Source organism: Mastigoproctus giganteus, chromosome 13, assembly GCF_048544385.1.
Source record: "Mastigoproctus giganteus isolate SK-2022 chromosome 13, ASM4854438v1, whole genome shotgun sequence".
NCBI lineage: Eukaryota > Metazoa > Arthropoda > Arachnida > Uropygi > Thelyphonidae > Mastigoproctus > Mastigoproctus giganteus.
This window is the reverse complement of record NC_143587.1, coordinates 105,130,779-105,156,336: the sequence shown is the minus strand read 5'-3', so window position 1 is coordinate 105,156,336 and position 25,558 is coordinate 105,130,779. Positions and strand designations below refer to the sequence as shown.

Below are 25,558 nucleotides of genomic sequence, written 5' to 3'. Positions count from 1 at the left end.
ATATATATAATATATGGGTATAGAAATTAACTTCTATACCCATATAATTTATTTTTAATCTTATACTGCTTTTATTTATTTTTTTCATATAACCTTTTAATGAGGTGACCTGTTTAAAAGTTATCAATCTGGATAGTTTTTGAAATTTAACTTTGTCCTGGAGCATTATAACCTTAGTCATTTTTATGTCATTTAAACCGAAATTAATCTCTCAATAGTCTCCTACTACTTAACCAGCTCTTTATCCGTATTTGAAACTTCCTTAATGCCACATTACATTTTTACAACAGTTATTGAAGTGGGACTGCATATGTAGTTACAATTTTTTTTTTAAAATTGCACTGATGAAATATCCAACTAACCTGCTGAGACAACCTAGTCTCTTCTGCCATTATGAAGAAATACTCAATTTATGCAAAATAGTAACTTTAACTGTATGATATTGACTATGTTTTTTTTTTTAATTGTTCAAACTAGTGCATTTCCTGTTACTTTTTCTTTATCAGAGGTAAAAATTTAAGTACTAAATATATTGTATTTTATATACATTTTATGAGGTTCCTAATAAATTTATTCTTTTTTAAAGGGCTTTTAATCTGAAATAATGAGTGAATTTAAGATTCATCACCATGTCAATGAACTGATGCACCTATTAGGGTAAGTATTCATTAGTTTTTGTAAGAGACAAAATACATGAAACTGGTTTTATGAAACTAGATTAGAAAAGATATTATGATATCTTTTCTAATCTAGTAATTTTGGTAAATATTATTCAGGTATTAAAATTATAATATTTTAAAAATAATCTCTATCTGATATTATCCAATATAATTATAATAATTACTGTTATTTTTTGCACTATAACTTTGTGGATGATTTAAATAGTAGGTTTTTCCTGTTACATTCAGTTATGAGTTTGTTTAATGAGATTGAGTTGTTGTTGTTGTTCGGTTTTTAGGAGCATTAGCAACTAAGGCCATATTGCTCCGGGATATGCGGTGGTCATTCCCTGAATGACCTTTCCGCATCCTCCGTATTTGGTGGTGACGGGCTCGAACCCCGGTCTATTCAAGAAGCGTGTGCTACGCACTGCTGCTCCTTCCCACCTGGCTACGGAGGCGCCTATGAGATTGAGTATACTTGAAGATGGTAAACCTTTGACAACAAGAAGGAAGTTCCCATCCTTTTATAATAGGATAAGAACTTTCTTCTCATAATTATTTCAAAAATATTGAAGAATCAACAAGCGTGAAGAATTCACAGTCTTTCATTAGTATAAATTGAGTTGGGCAGGTCATGATTTTTATTTTATTTATTTTTTTTCCCTAATCCCTTTAGTTATATCTCTGTAATAAATTTATAACTGTAGACCAGAAGCTTCTGACATGTGTCTTGTGTAGACCTAATGAGAGCAGCCAGACTCTGGAGTGTGTCATGCCTGAGATATTTAGATCAGTGAGAATACCAGTGTTTAACTTCAATCACTGAAAAAATTGGGCAACTGGCACAATTTCTGACTACTGAAAATCTTGGGTGCCTCTATTTTAAATGGTTATGCACCTACCCATCCTTGAAATATGAATGATTGTGTAATAATGTTTTACACCTCCAAGGGTTTGCATTAATAATGACTACTCTGACACATCAATTAATGAAATATTATCTTGTGTGCAGCCAGTAGAATGACTTATAACCAGAGCTTGGAATCGACCAGTTCATGATGGAATACCATACCAGTTTCTTGCGTGCATTGGTAATGTCCGATATATACTTGTTTATTAAAAAAAAAAATAAAAAAAAAAAAAAATAATATGTTTGGCTAATGAGGGCACCTCCGTAGCCAGGTGGATAGGAGCAGCAGTGCGTAGCACATGCTTCTTGAGCCGACTGAGCTAGCTGGGTGGGTAAAGTGCCTGCCTGGCAACCCAAAGGTTGCGGGTTTGAATCCCGCCTCGGGCTTGGATCAAAGTACTGCAAAAACCTTTGGGAGGTGCATTATGGCCACAGAAGCCGATACGCTAACAACTACCAAAAAAAACAAAACAAAAAAAAAAAACACGCTTCTTGATTGGACCGGAGTTCGAGCCCGTGACTACCAAATATGGAGGATGCGGAAAGGTCAGGGAATGACCACCGCATATCATCGGAGCAACATGGCCTTAGTTGCTAATGCTCCTAAAAACCAAATAATAAATAAAATAAATAAATTGGCTAATGAGCATTCTGTTTAATAAAATTTTATATTTAAATCCTTGCTCGTAACTGTGGTACTACAGCATACCCTTATTGTCAGAGTGCCTCTTTGTTTTGCATAAAAGTATTCTGAACAGATTTTCATCTTATGAATTGCTTTCTGTTTTTGCCATTTGTTAACCGGTTTTTCTCTGACCGCTTATTGTGGGTGAGTACATGGTTCTGTGTCTCACCTTCTTAACTAATGCTGGTCTTCCCCAAGGTTCTGTTCTCTCTCACTCCTTCCTCCTGTTATACTAATGACCTTTTTCTGTGACTGGAAATCCTGTCCACAGATTTGCTGATGATAGCACACTGCATTCCATGTTCCAATTTGAGAAACCTTGCTCTGCACAAACAGCTTCAACTTTTTGATTATTTACCACCAATTTCTTAAATGCTGATTTCCAAGTAATTCTTCAATGGGCAAAGGAAACTTATTAATTCAATCCTTATAAAATTTGATCATGTCATAAAATATTACAAAATGGTCTGCTGTCTTCATATTTTTAGACAAGATTTTGTCTGCTCAGATAGCTGACAAACTGAATGAGTATTTTGCATCTACATTCACACACGAGGAGTTATTCGGGGGGGGGGGGGGGGGGATGCCAGAAGTTTACCAAACTCAGGCAGGGAGCTAAATAATTTTATAATAACTGAGAGCACAGTGGAGGAGAAATTGCTGAAGTTAAACATAAGGAAGGCACCTGGGATGAATGGGATCTATCCAGTTATATTAAAGGAGGCAGCAAAGGAAGTAAGCAGTACCTTAGCCATGATTATGAGGGCATCGTTGTACTCAGAGGAGGTCTCCACAGACTGGATATGTGGAAATGTATCCCCAATTCACAAAGGGGGTATTGAATTCACAAAGGTGGGTGACATGAGTAATTAGAGACCTGTTAGTTTAACTTCTGTTCTGGGGAAAATAATGGGGTCACTGGTTAAAGAAGTACTGCAGGATCATCTAGACAAGACTGCAGTTATAGTTCAGACATAGCATGGGTTCGTTAAGGGGAAGTCTTCTCTTACCAGTTTGATTGGATACTATGATGTGGTCACAAAGGAACTAGATGCACAAAATAATTTTGATATCATATACTTGGATTTTAGAAAAGCTTTTGATACTGTCGCACATGGAAGACTACTGTGCAATTTGTAGCAGTGTGGCATTAAGGGCAAGTTGTTACAATGGATAAAAGGATGGTTGAGTGGGAGAAGATAGAGAGTGGTAATCATTGGACAGAGCTCTTTATGGACTAATGTCCTGAGCTGGATATCATCATTCTTCATTTTTGTACTTCCGACTCTCTCTCACTCTCAGTGTAACTCAGAAATTTTTTTTTAGCTGGTGCAGCATAAGCCTTAGGCTTCCTTGCACTATATGGCTAGTAATAATAATAATAATAACATCAGAAACTAGCGAGGAAATATCAATTGACCAAAGAAAGTGTACCATACTACAAGTATGAACCCCACAATCCACAAGCTTTACTGGGACTGCACCATAATAACGGATAAGACCATCCTGCACAACAAACCGGACATAACCTTTGTGGACAAGATGCAAGATGCTATCTATCTGATTGACATAGCGGTGCCCAACACTAGCAATGTCCAGAAAACCATGAGGAAAAAGTTAGGAAGTACATGGACCTGAGGTCAAGGAGATGTGGCATATGCAAGAAGTAACGACCATCATGTCAACCACCGGTATGGTGCCAAAGATCCTACATAGCAGCCTAGCAGCAATAGGTCTTCCAGAGAATACCTACAAGGAACTCCAGAAAGTCAGAATCCTGAACACCTGTAGGATAGTCAGAGAGTTCCTCAACCAACAGTAACACCAGACATTACAACCAACCTGTGTATTTGGTAGCAGTATCCGTCATGGAGCAGAATCCCCCCAATCAGGGAGAACTAATATGAGCAACAATAATAATAATGTTATTAGTAGTTCCCCAGGGGTCTGTGTTGGGCCCATTGTTGTTTTCTGTATTTATCAATGATATTGATGAAGGTATATCAGGCTTAATGTCCAAGTTTGCAGTTGATACAAAGGTTGACAATGTTTTTAATGACAGTAAGCTACTGCAACAGGATCTAGAAAAGTTGAGCAGATGGGCTGAGAGATGTCAACTGACAAATGCAAAGTACTGCATATGGATAGAAGTAACCCCCGGAGAAACTTACCAACTGTGCGGTACTACACTCAGGGTGGTAGAGAATGAAAAAGACCTGTTGGTAATTGTGCAGTCAGATATGAAATTTTCTGAGCAGTGCAGACAGGCTACAAGAGTAGCTCATGGTGTCTTGTCAATGATTTACAGGAATTTTTCTTGCAGTGATATGGAGGTGATTATCTCCTTGTATAAAGCATTGGTCAGGCCACACCTTGAGTACTACATACGGGTCTGGAGGCCTTATTTTAGGAAAGATGTTGAGCTACTAGAATGGATACAGAGAAGGGCAACGAGATTAGTGTGTGAAACAAAAGGTTTCTATTATGAAGATAGGCTTAACTTCTGCAAATTGCAGCATCTGGAGAATAGTCACCTGCAAGGTGATCTGATTGAGGTGTATAAGGCCTTGAATGGGTTGAGCAAGCTCAATGCTGATGGGATTCTTCCTCTTGCTCAGATTCCGTACCCGAGGGAGCATAAATTCAAATTGAGGAAAAACGGTTGTAGAACAGTAATATATTTTGCAACAGTAACCAACCTATATTTTCTTTTAATGGACAATAATGCATGTCACAGAGCTCTCCTATCAAACCAATACCTGCAGAAAGAGAGTATGACCCCTGCTCTAGGTTGAAGAGTATTGAGAATCTGATCAAATGCTGTCACAACTTTTCAATAAAGTGTGTCACAGACCATTGTTTCAAAGTTCATTCAAATGGGCTGTTTTGTATTCATTAGTCAAATAAAACAATTGCATATGGAATGGCCAATACGATCCCTCAGTCCAACAGGCCATGCTTGAATGCTCTACATAAAAACTCTCCTCCAATAGACCTTGCTGAGCTTGCAACAGCCTTTAGAGTAGAATTGACATTTGTAATATTATTATTATTACCAGCCACATGGTGCCAGGAAGCATGAGGCTTATGCTGCACTAGCCATAAAAAAAAAAAAAAAAAAAAATTCCCCAAGTTACCCTGAGAGAGAGAGAGAGAGAGAGACAGTGTGAGTGAGTCAAAAGTAGAAGAGGGAATCACCAAGAAAAAGAAAAATGATGATATCCAGCTCAGGACCCTAGGTGTGCCAAGCCCATACTCACCAAATGTGAGCCCCCGAGGTATATTAACTCAGGTAAAAATCTCTCTCTCTCTCTCTCTCTCTCTCTCTTTCTCTGTGTGTGTGTGTGTACAGTATATATATATATATCTCCAAGGTTACCAGAGTGTGGGGTGCCTCTGTAGCCAGGTGGGCAGGAGCAGCAGTGCGTAGCACATGCTTCGTGATTTAACCAGGGTTCGAACCCATGATCCCCAATTTTGGAGGATGCGGAAAGGTCAGGGAATGACCACCACATATCCCCGGAGCAATATGGCTTTCGTTGCTAATGCTCCTAAAAACCAAATAACAAAAATAACAACCAAAGTATGGAGCATCATAGGGTTTTTTTTTTTATGAAGCACTTTTTTATTGAAATATGGACAAACCATCCTACTACTAATCCAGGTACAAAGTATATTTTATTTCAATTTTTAAGATTAAATGTAATGAAGTATATATTAATTTATAAAAACATTTATGCTTACAGCTATATTTTATGTTAAATCTATTTGCAAATTTTATGAAGTATTTTAAGGGGGATGCAAGGTATAAAAGTTTGGGAACCCTTGTTCTAGGTTGATGAGTATTGAGAATCTGATCAAATGCTGTCTCAACTTGTCAGTAAAGTGTGCCACAGACCATTGTTTAAAAGTTCATTCAGATGGGCTGTTTTGTATTCATTGATCAAGGAAAGATAGACAGTTGTCGTGGTGCGTAAAGACCCCTATCGTGTAACCTTCCATAGATAAGTTTTGAACACCCTTCTATAGATAGAGCAAGTTCTGAATCAAGTGATGGGATTGGATAAAGTTTTTTTTCATAAATGAAAAATAATTGGTTCTATTTTTCTTTCTATACATATAAAATCTCTGCATCTTCTATTTGTTGCAGTTTAGCATGGACAGTTTGCTTGGATATTATTTAGCCTATGCTAAGCTATTGAAGCATTGCGGGATTATTTTGACAGGAATGTCAGTTATACAGGAATCACAGCATGAACCTTTTAAGGAGAGATCCTGTCTGACTAATAGGATTAGATACTATGACACAGTAACAAAAGAACTGGATGCAAAAAATAATTTTGACATCATATACTTAGATTTCAATAAAGATTTTGACATTGTTCCACACGAGAGGCTTCTATACAAATTGGAGCAGAATGGCATTAGCAGGAAGTTACTTCTACGGATAGTTGACTGGCAGAAGATAGAGGGTGGATATAAATGGGCACCACTCTAATATTACTAGTGAAATACCTCGGTTCAGTGCTGGTCCCCTTACTGTTTTCAATATTTATTAATTATATTGATATCAAGCATACAAAAGTTGACAGGTTTGTTAATGATAGGAATCAAGTCATACTACTGCAACAAGATCCAGAAATATTGGCTGAGAAGTGGTAATTAAGCCTTAACGTTGATAAATGCAAGGTAGGTTACATGGGCATCAGTAATCTCAGAGTAATATACCATTTGGATAGTACCACATTCAAGGTGGTGGAGAATGAAAGAGACCAGGGGATAATTATATGGTCTGGCATGAAGTTCTCTGAGTGGTGCAAATAGGCTGCCAGAGCAGCTCTTGGGGTTCTGTCAGTGATTTATAGGAACTTTGGCAGCAGGGACAAGAGGGTGATTATCCTGTTGCTTAAGGAAATGGCCAGGCTGCATCTTGTGTACTGCATACAGGTCTGGAAGCCTCATTTTAAGAAGGATGTGGATCTTTTGGAATGGATGCAGAGAAGAGTAAGAAGATTAGTTAAAAACATTAAGGGTATTTCTTTGAAAAACTTTAGCTCTAAAAACAGGTGCCCTAGTTTCCAGCACTTGGAAACTAGACACTCGTGAGGAGATGTTTTAATGTTTTAAATGGCTTCCATTGAATACTGTAAACTTAATACCAGTGGCATCCTTACTCTTTCTGAGATAACATATAAGGGGACAAAAACTTCAATTGGAAAAAAAAAAAAAAAAAATAGTTGCAGGATAGATGTGAAAAAATTTCTTTCAGCCAGAGTGAATGATTTATTATTGCTGCAAACTTCCATTTGGTGTCACGAAAGTGGGTAGTTTGAATAGATTTAAAAAAGAATTAATTTTTTTTTTTTTTGGCTGCATGCTTTACAGGCTTTCTTTTCTTACATCATGTACTAATACTATAACTAAATTTTAAAATTTCTTCTAATTAGGCACATTTGCATAAGCATCTAATTGTCTTCACCATGTCCATCCATTGGCATGTAATAACTCAACTCCCAGTGGGCAGATTTTCATGAAATTTTATATTTGGATCTTTTTGAAAGATCTGTTGAACAATCCTAGTTTTTAAATCAAACAAATACAAATTCAGCAATTATTATTAATATTTTTTTAATGCTTCAATAGAAAATCTATATCATAGCTGAAGCACTGATGGATTTTCATGAAATTTTATATTTAGCTCTTTTAGAAAGATATGTAGAGCCACTCAAAATTTCATTAAAATTGGACAAATAGAAATCTGACAATAATTATTATTGTTTTTTCTTTCTTACATATCACACAGGCTGTTCATATATTGTATTTTGTAGCTGAAGCACTAGTTATTACCATGTGTTTAAAGAAAGGAATGGGCAATGTGATGGATGTGCATAAAGGAAATGTCAGTTTGCACATAATCATTGTTCTTTGAGAAACTGATTATTTTATTAGTTTACTAAATATATACATCCTGAATTATTACTGTTTGCTTATATTAATCTCAGCAGAAACATGAAATATGTGTTATATTTCATTTGTTATTAAAACTCAGGAGGAAATAAAGCACATTTTGAAATAGTATTTGCACACTCTGATCTGAGGTACAGTTGACAATTGCTAATTAATTACATCACAGAGTGTGAATATATGTTGAATCTCTAAATGTCATGATTATAAAATATTGTATGTTTTGCACAAAATGTTGAGTTATTAGGTATTGACATATGTACAGTGAAGTGAAAACAATTACTATACATACATATATATATATATATATATATATATATATATATATATATAAGGTGGGGTGATCATTTAATTCCCGGACTGGTGCAAGATTTTATGTTTTCCACGTGAAATTTCCATTACTACTGCTAGAGGCGCTCTCCCCGATTACTACTGGACAGACTCTGTGCATGCATGCCGGTACTTGCCAAGCTAGTGTTGCATGAAGAGAGTTTTTTTTTTTAGTTGTGTGTCACGGACGATCGTTTTGAAGCAAATATCATGTCCGACATACAGATTGAACAGTGATATTGTGTCATGTGGAGCTTAAATGCATTGGATGAGTGTCTTGGTAGGACGGCTATATTGTGGTGTTTCATTTTTTTCATTTTTTTTTTTTTTTCATTTATTAACACACAACTGTATATACATCCTCAAGATATATATTAATCAATTTATATACAATATTTATATACAAATTTTATATACATACTCATATATATTCTGTAGCTGTTGTGTAAGTATGCGTGTGTGTGTCCTGGTATGAAGGTTGGTTCTTAGAGAAAAGCCCATCTCCACCTAGTACGCCTGTGATAGCTCCGAACCGCTGCGCAATAGGCCTGAAAAAAGTGTTGTGTCAAGCCATTCTGCCACCAGGGAGCAACCAACACCTGGATCAATCATTCTCTGTGTGCTATAGTGCACAAATCCTGCCCCCACAGAATGAAGTGCTATACTGGTTGGTGCCAGCAATCTCGCCCCCAAGGTTGCCCAGACCTGGGGACCAGCGAGAAAAAAAAAATTTTTAAAAAAAGGTACCAACTAAGAATCATGAAACGAAAGCAACATTATACAGTTATTTACATGTCAATAGCAAATACATATACATTTAGAACTGTACTCAGAGTCCTTCCACAAATGCAAGCCTGCATTTGTGGGCGGATTCTGAGTACAGTTAATGTTATTCTAAGTGTTATTCTCCATCAAGACAATGCCAAGCCCCATACGGCTAATATTGTGCAGGCAGTGATCATTGTCATAGGTGCTGAGATTCTGCCACATCCCCCTTATTCACCGAACTTAGACCCATGTGATTTCTTCCTGTTTCCAATCTGAAGACTGCTGTGAAAGGCAAGCATATTGCATCTGACACAACAATACTAGCAAAGCCACAACGGAAGAACTTCCCAGTCTTTCAAAAAATGGCTTGCAAGAAGCATTTAATGTGTGGACATGATGGTAGCAAAAGTGTGTAAAGTTCAAAGGAGAGTATTTTGAGAAGGAGAAATCCACGGAAGATTCAGATGATGACAATTAAGGTAAGATCTTGCACCAGTCCACAAATTAAATGAACACCCCTTGTGTGTGTGCGTGCGTGCGTGCATATATATATTTTATTTTATTTATTTATTTATTTATTTTTTTTTTTATGGAAACCCAAAACACAGAAGGTGTATTAGAACCTATAAGTACCATGCATGGGTTGAAGGTTGTGACTATTTAAAATACTTGTTGAAGATCTAAATTGCTGTAGATTGTAATTTTCAGGAAGTACATGTGAAGGAAGGTTGTTCCAGGAAACAAAACTTGAAGGGATAAGTGAGGAAGAAGAAAAGTTGGCTCTGTAAGTTTGAAGTTGGACAGTACAGTAAATGGATGCTGACTGAGGAATGTGTTCGGACTGGTCTGTTGGGGTAATTACTAATCTCTCTCTCTCTTGGTATAAGCACAACACAAACATTGCTTCCTCTGCACCTGAGAAAAAAACCCGGTTTTTTTTTTTTAGATGCAGAGGAAGCAATGTTCGTGTTGTGCTTATGCCAAGAGAGAGAGAGATTAGAAGTCAGAATAATTCCTAATAGAGATGTGATCTTGTTTAGAAATTCAAGTGTCAAAACAGATAAGCATAGAAAAATTACAGTAGTGCTTAAATAATTGTATCACCTCGTTTATTAGGTTGTTTGTCCTTATACTGGTAGCTAATGTTTCAAAAATTGGTGTAAGAACATAAGTAAAAGCAACACACATGAAACTATTAATTTCAGAAAAATTTACTTTTTTGTCTTATGATAAATATATAATGAAATACTGTATTTCTCCATGTATAAGATGCACCTTAATTTTGGAGCCCGAAATTTGAAAAAAAAATGTATTATATAAAGTTATTGAACTCAAGTTTTATTCATCATAAAATTCATACAACTCATCACTGTCAAAACTCCCATCCATTAGCTTGTCCTCATCTGTGTCTGATGACGAATCACTGTCTTCATATATTGCCTTGTCCTCAGTTCCATCTATGGCATTTGAAATGTCACACTTCTTAAATGACTTGACAACGACCTCAAACTTGATATTATCCTAAGATCTTTTCACCCAGGTACAAACTTCTATAGTTGGTTTCTTCACTCTTCCTGCCGGTGTCAAATTGTCCCCAGAAGACTTCATCCATTGGTTCCATTCGTCTCTCATGTCAGCTTTGAAGGGTTTGTTAATGCTGACGTCCAGTGGTTGGAGCTGGGATGTCAAGGTATGACGGCAAGTTTTTTTTACTCTGCAACAATCTTCTTTGTATTTTTTGTTATGTGTGCCCTGAACTGATCAAGCACCAATAGGGCAGGTTTGGGTAAGAGCCCACCTGATCTCCTGCTCCAAACTTTCCCAAACCGGATCTTCATCCCATCCTGATCCATCCAACCCTTGTCATGAACATGGACAATCACTCCTCGAGGAATGTCTTCTTTTGGCATTGTTTTGTGTTTGAAAATCAGCATAGGAGGCAGCTTGGTTCTGTCAGCACAACAAGCTAGAACAACTGTATAATGGCTCTTTTCATGTCCACTTGTCTTCACAGTTACAGTTTTCACCCCTTTCTTATCAACAGTTCTGTTACTTGGGACATCAAATTGAAGAGGGACTGTGTCCATATTTGCAATCTGTCCCAACTCAAACTGATGTGTCTTCCGACATTGAATGACAAAACGATGAAATTCAAGGACCTTCTGCTCATAGCTTTCAGGCATCTTTTGGGCAAGTCTGGTGCATGTACGCTTGCTTAGTCCATTCTGTTTCATGAACCTGAAGCACCATTTGTGTCCTCCTTTGAAATCAGTAACTTCTTTTTCATCAGCAATTCTTCTTGCCTCATGCTGAACCATCTTTGTGGACACAGGAATTCCAATTGCCCTTTGCTCCTCAATCCATATCTTCAATTCCTTCTCTATTTCCTCTCATGGCCTTCTTCTGCCGTTGCGAATTCAGCACTGTACGAAAATCTTTTCTGAGCCATTTCTGGGCAGAACATGGCAAAACGTAACCTAATATACCGGTAACAAATGCGAAACAATCAGTGAAAAAGCGGGAAATGCAAGTAAAAAAATCTACAACCACTGTATAAGATGCACCCAGTTTTTAGACCCCAAATTTTTCGAAAAAAGGTGCGTCTTATACTTCGGGAAATACGGTAAGTACTTTTTCCAAAATAACAGTATGTTGCTTATGGTTATGATAGTATGAACCAGAGCTATAATGCTCAATACATTCTACGTTGATATCAATATTTGTAAAAAAATAAGAGAAGTTTACCTCGATATGATACATAGAACACTTCCCTATGATACTCTACAGAAATTAAAATGAAAATAATTTAAAAAAACCCCCAAAAATCTTACATTATAGTAAGAAATAATTAACAATAATTAAAAATCAAATGAAAACAATTAAAAATCAATTTAATGCAACTAAAAATTAAGTAAAAAATTAATTTAACAAAAAAAATTGTTTTACATTTTTTCCATTAAATTAATTTTTTATTTCATTTTTAATTGTGTTAAATTGATTTCTAATTGTGTTCATTTGATTTTTAATTGTGTTCGTTTGATTTTTAATGATTTATTATTTCTTACTATAATGTAAGATTTTTGTTTTAATTTCTTGAGAATATCGTACGGAAGTGTTCTCCGTATCATATTCGGGTAAACTTCTCTTATTCTTTTACAAATACTTATGGTTATGTAAGCAGTGTTTTTTTTTTTTTTTCATTACTTTTCTCATATTGGAGGATAGGCAGCTATATAACCAGAAAACATAAGGTGCACACTAATATTTCATTGGCCCACCACTTGCTTTCATGACTGGTGCACATCATCATGGCATTGAATGAATGTATTCATGAGAAATCTCATGGTACCATATACAGTTTAATGTTTCCTACAGCTCTTTAAATACGTTTTTTGTTTCTTTTGCATTTCGGAAACACCTGTTTTGTTTCAATAATTTTCAATTCATTTGAGGTCTGGACTGTTCCCATCCATTAGCATTAGTAGAAGCATACGATGCAAGAAAACTAGCTTATTCAGCATCAGCCAAAAAAAACCCCTCCCATTTCACCTCTCCATTCGTTTCAAATGCCTGTCCAGCTCAGCCTTAAATTTATTTAGCCTATCAACTACCACAACAAAAGAGAAGTCTGCTCCACCAATCAACTACCCGCTAGCTAAAGGTAAATTTCTGCACAATCTATTCTACAACTGTCTTTCCTCAATTTAAATCTATGCCCCCTCAAGTTCTTAATCTGAGCAAGAGGAAGAATCCCATCAGCGTTCAGCTTGCTCATCCCATTCAAGGCCTTATACACCTTAATCAGATCACCTTGCAGGTACCTACCCTCCAGGTGCTACAATTTGCAGAACTTAAGCCTTTGTTGGTAAGAGTACCACTTTGTTCCCCACCAATCTTGTTGCCCTTCTTTGTATTCGTTCTAGCAACTCTACATCATTCCTGAAATGAGGCCTCCAGACCTGTACACAGTACTCTAGGTGTGACCTGACCATTGTCTTGTACAATGGGATAATCACCTCCCTGTTCCTGCTAGCAAAATTCTATATATATATCATTAACAAGATTCCATGACCTGCCCTGGCAGCCTGTCTGCACTGTTCAGCGAACTTCGTATTTGACTGCACAGTTACCCCCAGTTTTTTTTTCCCTTTCCACTTCCCTGAGTGTAATACCACACAGTTGGTACGTTTCTTTTGGGTTATTGCTACCCATATGCCTTATTTTGCATTTGTCAATGATAAACTTCAGTTGCCACTTCTCAGCCCATTTGCCCAACTTATCCAGTTGGAGTAGCATACTATCTTTACTGTCGTTAACAATCCAGCCTTTGTGTCATCTGCAAACTTAGACATTAAACCTGATATACCTTCATCAATATCACTGATAAATATACAAAAAAACAATGGGCCCAACACCAAACCCTGTGGAACTCCACTAATAACATTTGACCACAAAGAACAGTGTCCATTACCACTCTCTGTCATCTCCCACTTAACCATCCCTTTATCTATTGTAGCAACATACACTTAATGCCATACCTCTCCAATTTTTTCAGCAGTCTTCCATGTGCAACAGTATCAAAAGCGTTCCTGAAATCCAAGTATATGATATCAAAATTATTTTGGCATTCAGTTCCTTTGTGACCACATCATAGTATCCCAGCCATATCACCACATCTATGATATCCCAACAATATGTCTTTGATGTCTTGACTAGCACTTCAAGCTCATCAAATTTATTAACTATACTCCCAGCATTGGTGTACATGCAAGTATACATGCACCTGTTTCTACCTTTAGTCACTTTATTTTCTACTATGATTCCCAGCAGTCCTGGAAATCTCCATTGCCTTGCTTTCCAGGCTGCTGCTCATTCTAATAGAAGCAGTGCAAGAATCACTTTTGCCCCTCTGCCTGCGGCCACTGTTAACCTTTTAGTCTGTGTATCCCCCCCCAAGCTAGCAGTTTTCTGACCCACCTAACACTGCCTTAATAGCATCAGCAAATATTCTTGCACCCTTTCTATTGAAGTGTACCCCATCCCTGTAGAAGCAGTCTCTCCTGTCAACAAGCACAAACCAGGCTGAAAAAAATTCTACACCTTGAGCCTTGCGCAGTCTCTCCAGGGCGGCCGAATTGATCGACAAGGCTCTCATAATACACTCCCTTCTATCGTGTCTGGGCAGAATTGCAGACACTTTCACATTCGTACTTCTTGAGTACATCTGCAGATCTCTTACTCTTAATGTCATTAGTTCCAACATGTACAACAAATCACATTTTGTGCCCTTAAAAGATGATATCTGCTCTACAACATCATCAACTTTTGCCCCTGGCAGACATACTCTGGTCTGTTCCACCTATCCTTCTTGCATAGTATATTCCTCGTCTCCCTGACAATAGTCACCAACAATAACTAGTTCCTGTGGGACCAATGCACTCTGCCTTGGAGATTGCCTCTGTGTTGCCTGATGCACAGGAGTGAGCTCTGCTGTCGAGCTGGGCCGCTGAGAGATTGATGGGCCCCTCATATTAATTTCTTCCAGGGCATTTACCCTACACCTCAAGCTCTCATAGATGCCCATCAGAAAGCTGAGTTGGCACCTAATTTCTTGACACTCTAGATACCTAGCACACACAAAGGCATCCTCCTTGGCTACATCACTCCATGATATTGTGTGAAGTGATTTATTGTTCAACCATTTTTGCAGCCGTGGACAATAAAGACAGGGAAGTAAATTAGATTTATTTAAGCAAGAATGTAACATTCCATAAATTTAAAACCTTAGCTAATTTTATGAAGTAGTACTTATGGTTTTGGCTCTATGAAATGGAGCAGGGTTATCCTGAAAAATGCAATTGATAAGAGTCTTCTAGATGAGTAGAAAACCCACTGGGGGACTTCAATGTTAAGGTTGGAAAGTGACAAAACAGTGCAGAAAGGTGCTATAGGAAATTTTGGAATTGGTGAAAGAAATGAAAGAGGTGAAAGGTTTGTGGAATTTGCAGAATCTCGAGGATTGTCAGTAATGAATACTTTTTTCAAGAAAAGGATGAACAGAAGGGGGACAAGGAAGAGCCCAAATGGATTAACAACTAATGAAATCGCCTTCATCCTCACTAACAGAAGATATATCGTGAATGATGTTACTGTCCTGAACAAGGTAAATGTTGGAAGTGATCACAGAATGGTAAGATGCACACTTGATAATATGTAAGAAAAGAAAGGAAACAACTGACTCGAGTAAATAATATGAAGGTCTATGACATAACAGAAGAGGAGAAAAAGCAGTATGTATTGGAATGCAAGAACATGTTTGAGCTTCTGCAGACGGCTCAGGACCAAGATATCGACGAGGAATATCACAACTTTCTGAAAGTGATAAAGCCCAAGAAACCTATAGGTAAAAAGAAATCCAAAAAAGAAAAAATTAGTCAAGAAACACTTGTCGTGATGAACCAAAGACAACAAACGAAGAACAACATAAACACTGACAAGGACAAAATTGAGTATACCGAGTTATACAAAGCCATTAGAAAGAGACTCAGAGAGGATAAGAAGATTTATTTAACACAAAAAAAGTAGAACAAGCATTAAGGGAAAACAAAGGATTTAAATCAGCAGCCATGAACAGTAATACAGGAAGACAAATGATACTGAAACTGAAGAATAGCGATTGTGTAGTACTTATAAATAGCAAAAAAGGCATAATTCAAATAGCAGAAGACTACTATAAAGAATTATACAAGGAGCGAGGGAATGATGCCAGCAGTGGGGAAGATGGATCGCAAATTAGTAACACATATGACATACCCGATATTATTTCTGATGAGGTAGAACATGCGTTGAAGAAAATGAAGAAACAGAAAGCCCTGGGGGAAGATGAAGTTACTGTAGAGTTGTTAAAATTGGGAGGAAGAGACCTGGCACAAAAACTGGCAAGATCTCACAAAATACATCAGAAAAGGTGTGATGCCTAATGATTGGAATAATGCAATCATAGTTTTGCTGCATAAGAAAGGAGATAAATCAGAAATTGGAAATTATAGCCCAATTAGCTTGTTATCCCACATCTACAAGTTTTTCACAAGGGTCATTACTAACAGATTAGAAAGAATACTTGATGAGAATCAACCAAAAGAGCAAGCTGGCTTTAGGACAGGATTCTCAACTATGGATCACCTTCACGTAATATCACAGCTAATGGGGAAAGCAAATGAATATAAAACACCATCATGCCTGGCATTTGTGGATTATGAAAAGGCATTTGACTCCATACAGCATAAGGCAATGTTTCAGGCACTGGAAAGACAAGGCATGGATACCCTATATATATTATGATTTTGAAGAAAATATATTAGATAGTATGAACCAGAGCTGTAATGCTCAATATGTTCTACGTCAATATCAATATTTGTAAAATAATAAGAGAAGTTTACCTCAATATAGTACTCAGAACACTTCTATATGATTCTCTCCAGAAATTAAAACGAAAAAAATCGAAAAACTTACATTAGAGTAACAAATAATTTAAAAAATAATTAAAAATCAATTTAACAACACAATTAAAAATCAATTTAATGTAATTAAAAATAAGAAAATTAATTTAAAAAATTGCAAAACGGTTTTTCATCCTGAAGCTGACAATGCTTTTTGACCGTATGTCGTGATCACAGGAAATTTTCGTTCGGAAATTTTCATTCCTGTGATCACGACATACGGTCAAAGTGTTATCAGCTTCAGGAAGGAAAATCGTTTTGCAATTTTTTCGTTAAATTTTTTAAATTAATTTTCTTATTTTTAATTGCGTTAAATTGATTTTTAATTAATTTTTAAATTATTTGTTACTGTAATGTACGTTTTTCGATTTTTTTCGTTTTAATTTCTGGAGAGTATCATATGGAAGTGTTCTGCGTACTATATTGAGTAAACTTCTCTTATTATATTACAAAAAGAAGAAAATATATGAGAATGCTACCTCCTTTATTAGACTAGACAAATACAGTAGCAAATTTAAAATTGAGAAAGGAGTTTGACAAGGAGACACTATCTCCGAAGTTGTTTACTGCTGCCCTTAAGGAAGCTTTCAGAAGATTAGACTGGTCAAAGAAAGGAGTCGATGTGAATGGAGAGTACCTAAACCATTTGTGATTTGCAGATGACATTGTGGTCATAAGCCACGATCCCAAAGAATTAGAGGAAAATCTTAATCAGTCATGCAGGGTTAGTAAGAATTTTGGCTAAAGATGAACATGGCTAAAAAACCCATCCAAATAGCTGTGTTTAGGCATAGCATAAGGCAGGTTGCTATATTTAAGTTTCTGTGTTTGAATATATTTTATTTGTTGGTGAAACAGGTTATTTTTTATTTTATCATCCGAATATTTTAAATATTTGTTTTTTTTAGTTTTAATGTTGGGTAAGGCAAATTTATTTATAGTTTCGTCATCATCATTATCATCATCATCAGCCATTTTCAATCCACTGTAGGATGAAGGCCTCTCCAGCAACTTTCCAGTTCCTTCTGTTTTGTGCAATGGTCATCAATTTACTACGCACAAACTCTTGAATTTCATCTGTCCATCTCCGTCATTGTCTTCCAGGTTTTCTTCTAGCTCCTCTTGGTTACCATTCTGTTATTTTCTTAGACCCCATGTCATCATGTCTTCGAGCTATTTGTCCTGCCCAAGACTATTTTAGTTCTTTAGTTTTGTTAAGAATGTCCTTTACTTGAGTTTGCTGCCTAGAGGCTCACATCTGGTGAGTAAGGGCATGGTACACACACACAGGGTCCTGAGTTGGATATCATCATTCTTCTCTTTCGTGGTGATTCCCTTCTACTTAGCATTAGCATTAGTAGAGGCATATGATGCAAGAAAGCAAGCTTATGCAGCATCAGCCAAAAAAAAAAGAAGAGAAAAAAAAAAAAAACACTTCCACTTCACCCCTCCGTTCATTCAAAACACCTGTCCAGCTGAGCCTTAAATTTATTTAGGCTCTCAACTTCCACAAGGGATGGAAGTCTGTTCCACCAACCAACTACCCGCTGGCTAAAGGCAAATTTCCGCACACTCATCCTACATCTGTCTTTCCTCAATCTGAATTTATGCCCTCTCAGGTGATTATTCTGAGCAAGAGGAAGAATCCCATCGGCATTGAGCATGCTCAAACCATTCAATTCTTTATACACCTCTGTCAGATCACCTTGCCGGTGCCTAGTCTCCAGACACTGTAATTTGCAGAACTTAAGCCTTTCTTCGTAAGAACAACCATTTGTTCCATTCACTAATCTTGTTGCCCTTCTCTGTACTCGTTCCAGCAGCTCTACATCCTTCTTGAAATGAGGTCTCCAGACCTGTATACAGTACTCAAGGTGTGGCTTGACCATTGCCTTATACAAGGAAATAATCACCTCCTTATCCCTGCTAGAAAAATTCCTGTATATCATTTATATCATTGACAAGACACCATGAGCTACTCTTGTAGCTTGTCCGCACTGCTCAGAGAACTTCATATATGCCTGCACAATTACCCCCAGGTCCTTTTCATTGTCCACCACTGTCAGTATAGTACCATAGAGTTGATACGTTGCCCTGGGGGTTGCTAGGCCCTCTGTAGCCAGGTGGGAAGGAGCAGCAGTGCGTAGCACACGCTTCTTGATTAGACCGGGGTTCGAGCCCGTCACCACTAAATACGGAGGATGCGGAAAGGTCAGCAAATGACCACTGCATATCCCCGGAGCAATATGGCCTTAGTTGCTAATGCTCCTAAAAACCAAAACAGCAACAACAACAACTGGGGTTGCTGTTTCTGATATGTAGTACTTTACATTTGTCAATGTTAAACTTCATTTGCCACCTCTCAGCCCATCTGCTCAACTTTTCGAGATCCTCTTGCAGCAGCATAGCGTCAGTAGTGTCCTTAACAACCCTGCCAACCTTTGTATCGTCTACAAACTTGGACATTGAGCTTGATATACCATCATCAGTATTATTTATAAATACAGAAAACAATAATGGACCCAACACTGAACCCTGAGGGACTCCACTAATAACATTAGTCCACGACGAGCAGTGTCCATTGATTACCACTCTGTCTTCTCCCCCTCAACCACCCCTTTATCCATAGCAGCAATTTGCCTCCAATGCCACACTGCTTCAATTTGTGCAGCAGTCTTCCATGTGCAACAGTATCAAAAGCCTTTAAGATCCAAGTATATAATATCAAAGTTATTCCCTGCATCCAGTTCTTTTGTGACTGCATCATAGTATCCAATGAAATTGGTCAGGCAAGACTTTCCCTTAACAAAACCATGCTGGGTCCGAGCTATAACTGAAGTCTTGTCTAGATGATCCTGCAGTGCTTCTTTAACTAGTGCCTCCATTAATTTTCTTGGAACAAAAGTTAAACTCACAGGTCTATAATTACTTGTGTCAGCCTTTGATCCTCCTTTGTGAATTGGGGTCACATTTGTGGGTACCTCCCCTGAGTACAAGGAAGCTCTCATAATTATGGCTAAGGGTTTGCTTACTTCCTTTGCTGCCTCCTTTAATATAACTGGATAGATCGCATCCACCCCAGGTGCCTTTCTTGTGTTTATCTTTTAAAAAAATCTCCTCCACTCAGTTATTACAAGATTATCTAGCTTACTGCCAGAGTTGAATACACCTCTGGCATTCCCCTCACTGGATAACTCCTCATGTGTGAATGTCGATACAAAATATTCATTTAGTTTGTTATCTACCTGAACAGGATCAACAACAGTTGAACCATCGATATCAAGTGGCCCAATCTGATTCATCCCCTTCCTTCTAGAGTTTACATAAGTAAAGAACTCTTTGCTGTTTTTCTTTGCATCCTTTGCCAAATATTTCTGGTAATCTGCCTTCACCTGCCTAACCTCCTTTGTAATTTGGTTACAGATCAACTTATGTCTTATGTCTTCAACATACGCTTCTGTGTCACATGTTAATTTATATGTATCCCATGCATTTTTCTTCTCTGCCATATGTCTCATTAGTTCATCTGACATCCGTTTAGGCCTAAACCTTGAACACTATTTCTTAGTTGGTATGTAAAGCCTAGTAGCTTCCAAGATAAGTTCTTTGAATGCTACCCATTTTGAATTTGCTGTTGGTCCCACTGTATAGAATTTAAGTACAGTCTCAGACCATCATAGCCGCCTTTACGAAAGCAAAAACCCTTCCCTTTACCCCTGATGGTAGTTACCTCTTTGCGTAAATCCCACTTCAGCACACTGTGATCACTGCCACCTAGTGGTTCCTTTATTTGCAGATTCTTAATGCATGAAGAATCACTACTGATAATCAAAACAAGAGTATTACTCCCTCTAGTTGCCTCCCGAACATGCTGATGTAGAAAACAATCATCCAATAAATCAACAAAAGCCTTGCTAGTGTGTGAGTGACCAACTCACAAATTCCAGTCAATATCTGGGAAATTAAAATTCCCCCATTATAAGAATCTCTGATTTACTGGCCCACTCTATTTCCCTGTACAGTGGCTTATTATACTCATTAGAGTCATTTGGCCTATAGCACACTCCTACTGTCAATTTTGATCTCCCAATGCTTATGTCACACCAAACTGACTCGACACTGCACTGTCGAGCGATGTCGACTGGCTTCATTTCCTTGCATTTTATGTGTTTCTTAACTAATAGCATAACCCTTCCTCCCTTCCTCTCCTTTCTGCAGACGTTGTACTCCCCAAATTCCAGTTCTGCATTCCTTATATCTGTGTGACACCACATCTCTGATATCCCAACAGTATCTCCCTTTGATGTTTTGAGCAATACCTTAAATTCATCAAATTTATTTACCAAACTCCTATCATTGGTGTACACGCAAGTATACATGCACCTGTTCCTATTCTTAGCTACCCTAACACAACCCACGTGTTTACTTGTACCGCAATGACTCTCAGCAGTCTCTGAAATATCCTGTATCTTGTTTTCCAGACTTCTGCTCATTCCAATAGAAGCAGTGCAAGAATCACTTTCACCTCTGCCAGTGGCTATTGTTAATCTATTAGTCCTTGTATCCCCCAAGCTAGCAGTTTTCCGACCCACCTAACACAACCTCTATAGCATCAGCAAATATTCTTGCACCCTTTCTATTTAAGTGTATCCCATCCCTGTAGAAGTAGTCTCTCCTATTAACAAGTACAGACCAGGCTGAAAAAAAATTCTACCCATCGAGCCTTGCACAATCTTTTCAGGGCTGAATTGATCAACAAGGCTCTCATCATATACTCCCTCCTATCGTGTCTGGGCAGAATTGCAGACACTTTCAAATTCAACCCTAATTCACAGGCCCCTTCGTAGCTAGGTGGGGCAGTGCGTAGCACACGCTTTTTGATTAGACCAGGGGTTGAGCCCGTCACCACCAAATAAGGAGGATGTGGAAAGGTCAGGGAATGACTACCGCATATCCCGGAGCAATATGGCCTTAGTTTCTAATGCTCCTAAAAATCAAATAACAACATCAACAACCCTAATTCATGGCTTTTTTTCAACAATGATCTGTACTTGTTAAGCAATTCTGCGGGTCTCCTACTCTTAATATCATTAGTGCTAACGTGTACAACTATATCACCTTTTGTGCCCTTAAAAGATGATATCCGCTCTACAACGTCATCAACCTTTGTCCCTGGCAGACATACCCTGGTCCTGTTCCACCTATCCTTTTTACAAAGCATTTTCCTCGTTTCCCTGACAATAGTCACCAACAACTACTCGTTCCTGTGGGACCAGTGCAAGCTCTGGTGTTGATGTGGGCAGCTGAGAGCTTGATGGGCCCCTCAATTTAGTTCCTTCGAGGGCATCCATCCTGTCCTTCAAGCTCTCATATCGGCCCATAACGCTGAGTTGTCACCTGATTTCGTTACACTCCTTGCATCCCGCGCGCACACAAAGACACCCCCCCTCATGGCAATATCATGTCCCGTACCCGATTGCTCCATAAACATCATGCAAGCAGTCCAAGGCTGTGATTCAGAGGGCAACTGCCCCCCCTCAGTTCTCCCCTGAGCCACAGCACTCCCATTATCTTGAGCCTTTTGCTTTGCTGCTCCAGTCTGAATCATGATTTCAATTTAATTTCAATAAAATCTCAATTTCAGTACAAAACTATAACCCTGTTCTTGTATCCCAACACAGTGATAATGCTATATATATTTTTCAGTATCGAGTATTATCTATGAGTTCCATTTATATAACTTCTGTATCAAGTTATGTATTAATTAATTATATAGTATGAATCAGAGCTGTAATACTCAATATGTTCTACGTTGATAATAATATTAGTAAATTAATAAGAGGAGTTTACCTCAGTATAGTACGTGGAACACTTCCGTATGATACCCTCCAGAAATTAAAACGGAAAAAACGAAAAAATCGACAACTTACCGGTACATTAAAGTAAAATATAAATAATTAAATAATCAATTTAACACAATACAAAATCAATTCAAAACAATTAAAATTCAAATTAACGCAATTAAAAGAATTCGGAAGTGTTCCACGTACTATATTGAGGTAAACTCCTCTTATTAATTTACTAATATTAATTAATTATGTTATGTTTGTAATCTAAGTTGTTATATGTATTTAGTTAAAAGTACAATTTAATTGACAATGAAGTTTAACAAAATTAATAAATTTTACTGATTAATTGACAATATTATTTTATATATTGTACTATACTAAGCTTACGCTATCTAGTTCGGGATATAACGTTGTGTCGTATAACAATGGCGGCAAGTTACGAATGGTAAATCTACAGACACTTAAGTATTAATTAACTTCCAAATCTCGCTGTATCAATTCAGAATAAACTAAGGATCCTGACTAGGTCTACTTGTGTGTGTGTGTGTGTGTGTGTGTGTGTGTGTGTGTGTGTGTGTGTGTGTGTGTGTGTGTGTGTGTGTGTGTGTGTGTGTGTGTGTGTGTCTCAGGATAACTCGGAAATTTTTTTTTTAGCTGGTGCAACATAAGCCTCAGGCTTCCTTGCACTATATGGCTAGTAATAATAATCCATGTGTTTCTCTTCTTATCTAACAGTCTGATTCCCAATATAATTCATTCCATTCTTCGCAGTGTAGTTCTCAGCTTCTCTTCCATTCTTTTGGTATATGCCCATGTTTCACTTCCATAAGTCATGGTGGGGAGTATACATTGGTTCGTTATTTTATGTTTCAGACAAATTGGGATATTGCTCCTCAGTATGTGACTATATTTCCTGAATGCTATCCATCCAAAATTTATTCTTGTCTTGAGGCTATTTATCATTATTACAACTAATGGCTTGTCCTAAATAAGTATATGACCCCACCTTTTCAATTAGGGCTCCTTCAATCATTATATCCCTTTCTGTGGCATACTTGTTCATAATTACTTTTGTTTTAACCATATTCATCTTTAGTCCAAAATCCTTACTAACTCTGCATAACTGATTCAGATTTTCCTCTAATTCTTTGGGATCGTGGCTTATGACCACAATGTTATCTGCAAATTGTAAATAGTTTAGGTACTCTCCATTCACATTGACTTCTTTCTGCAACCAGTGTAATCTTCTGAAAGCTTTCTCAAGGGCAGCAGTAAGCAACTTTGGAGATTCACCCCCAGGGGCTCACATCTGGCAAGTATGGGCTTGGCACACCCTGGGTCCTGAGCTGGATATCATCATTCTTCTCTTTCTTGGTGATCCCTTCTAATTCTCTCTCTCTCTCTGTCTCTCAGGGTAACTTGAATTTTTTTTTTGGCTGGTGCAGCATAGACCTCAGGCTTCCTTGCACCATGTTGCTAGGTAGCAGTTATATTGTCTCTCTTTCTTGAACTCCTTTCTCAATTTTAAATTTGCTACTGTCTTTGTCTAGTCTAATAAAGGAGGTAGCGTTCTCATATTTTCTTCAAAATCATAATATATGGGATATCTATGCCTTGTCTTTCCAGTGCCCGCAACATTGCCTTATGCTGTATGGAGTCAAGTGCCTTTTCATAATGCACAAATGGCAGGCATAATAATTGTGTTTTATATTCATTTGCTGTCTCCATTAGCTGTGATATTATGTGAAGGTGATCCGTAGTTGAGAATCCTGTCCTAAAGCCAGTTTGCGCTTTCGGTTGATTCTCAAGTATTCTTTCTAATCTATTAGTAACGACCCTTGTGAACAACTTGTAGATGTGGGATATTTACAGTTGACAAGTTAGCAAAACAAGTTTTTTATCATTAGTAGGAAACCAAACTTGCTGGTAAGTAGCAGGTTGAGTTTTTCATAGATATATATTTATATTTATTTATTTATTATTATTTTTTTGATAATTGCTCAATTAATTTGTTTTTATGCATAATTTCATTTGTTGAACTTATAATTTCATGTCATGAGTTGTTTCTCCTCCCTCCTCACTCAGAAATATGCTTATAGCTTGATATGGTCCAATTGCTAATGTAACAGGCTGGTTTACAGATTTGTGTTTAAAAAATGGATCTGCGTTTTTGTGTGTTCTTTAGCTTTTGTGTAAGAAATCTGTAATAGATTTAACTACAAGTGGAAATTACTTGCTAACTATTCATATTTTAAGATTATTTTCTTTTGGACCATTTCTTATTGCTGTTCAGTATCTGCTGAGATCAGTAATAATTGTTTATTAAGAAATTGATTTCAGCTTATGAAATTTATTTATAGTGTTCCAGAAAAGATCAGTGAAGGTGTATCAGCAGATGGGTATGCAGAACTCTTATTAAAAAACAGGACCCCATATGTTACCTCAACATCTAAGGTAATAGCTTAGCTAAAAAGAACATGCAAGTGCTTAGGGTAATGTAAATATTTTTCATGAAAGCAATTTTAAAGAATTATATATTTTAAAAAAAATTTCAAAAGATTGTTCTTAATTTCAGGTTTTATTGATATATGTATGCCTTTATTAAAATCTCCTTAGCCACAAAACAAAACTGAATTTAATTAAGGCTGTTATTTTTATATCCCCCAAATAAATGGCGTAAATAAATTACTTTTTAATTATAAATTTTGATGTCCTCAATTGATATTTGCCGATTTTAATTATCTGATTAAGGTACTCCTTTACTGTTAACTGTTGGACTGTTCAGGTTTGAGGAAAAGTTGACTTCATTTTAACCACAATTCCTAGTTTAGATTTCTACTTCATGGGTTGGACTTCTACTTATTTTGAATCTGCACGGTGGACCTACAAGT

General features: G+C 37.2%; 1 protein-coding gene across 1 annotated transcript in view; it reads left to right on the top strand.

The window, feature by feature from the left end:
• The window catches only part of LOC150076327 (gamma-tubulin complex component 2-like), a 194,253-nt gene that overhangs the window by 25,161 nt on the left and 143,534 nt on the right, over positions 1-25,558 (top strand). The window contains exons 2-3 of the mRNA XM_090387323.1: positions 587-657; positions 25,028-25,121. Coding sequence (XP_090243449.1) covers positions 605-657; positions 25,028-25,121 — 147 coding nt within the window. The 5' untranslated portion in view covers positions 587-604. The remainder of the gene's footprint in view (positions 1-586; positions 658-25,027; positions 25,122-25,558) is intronic.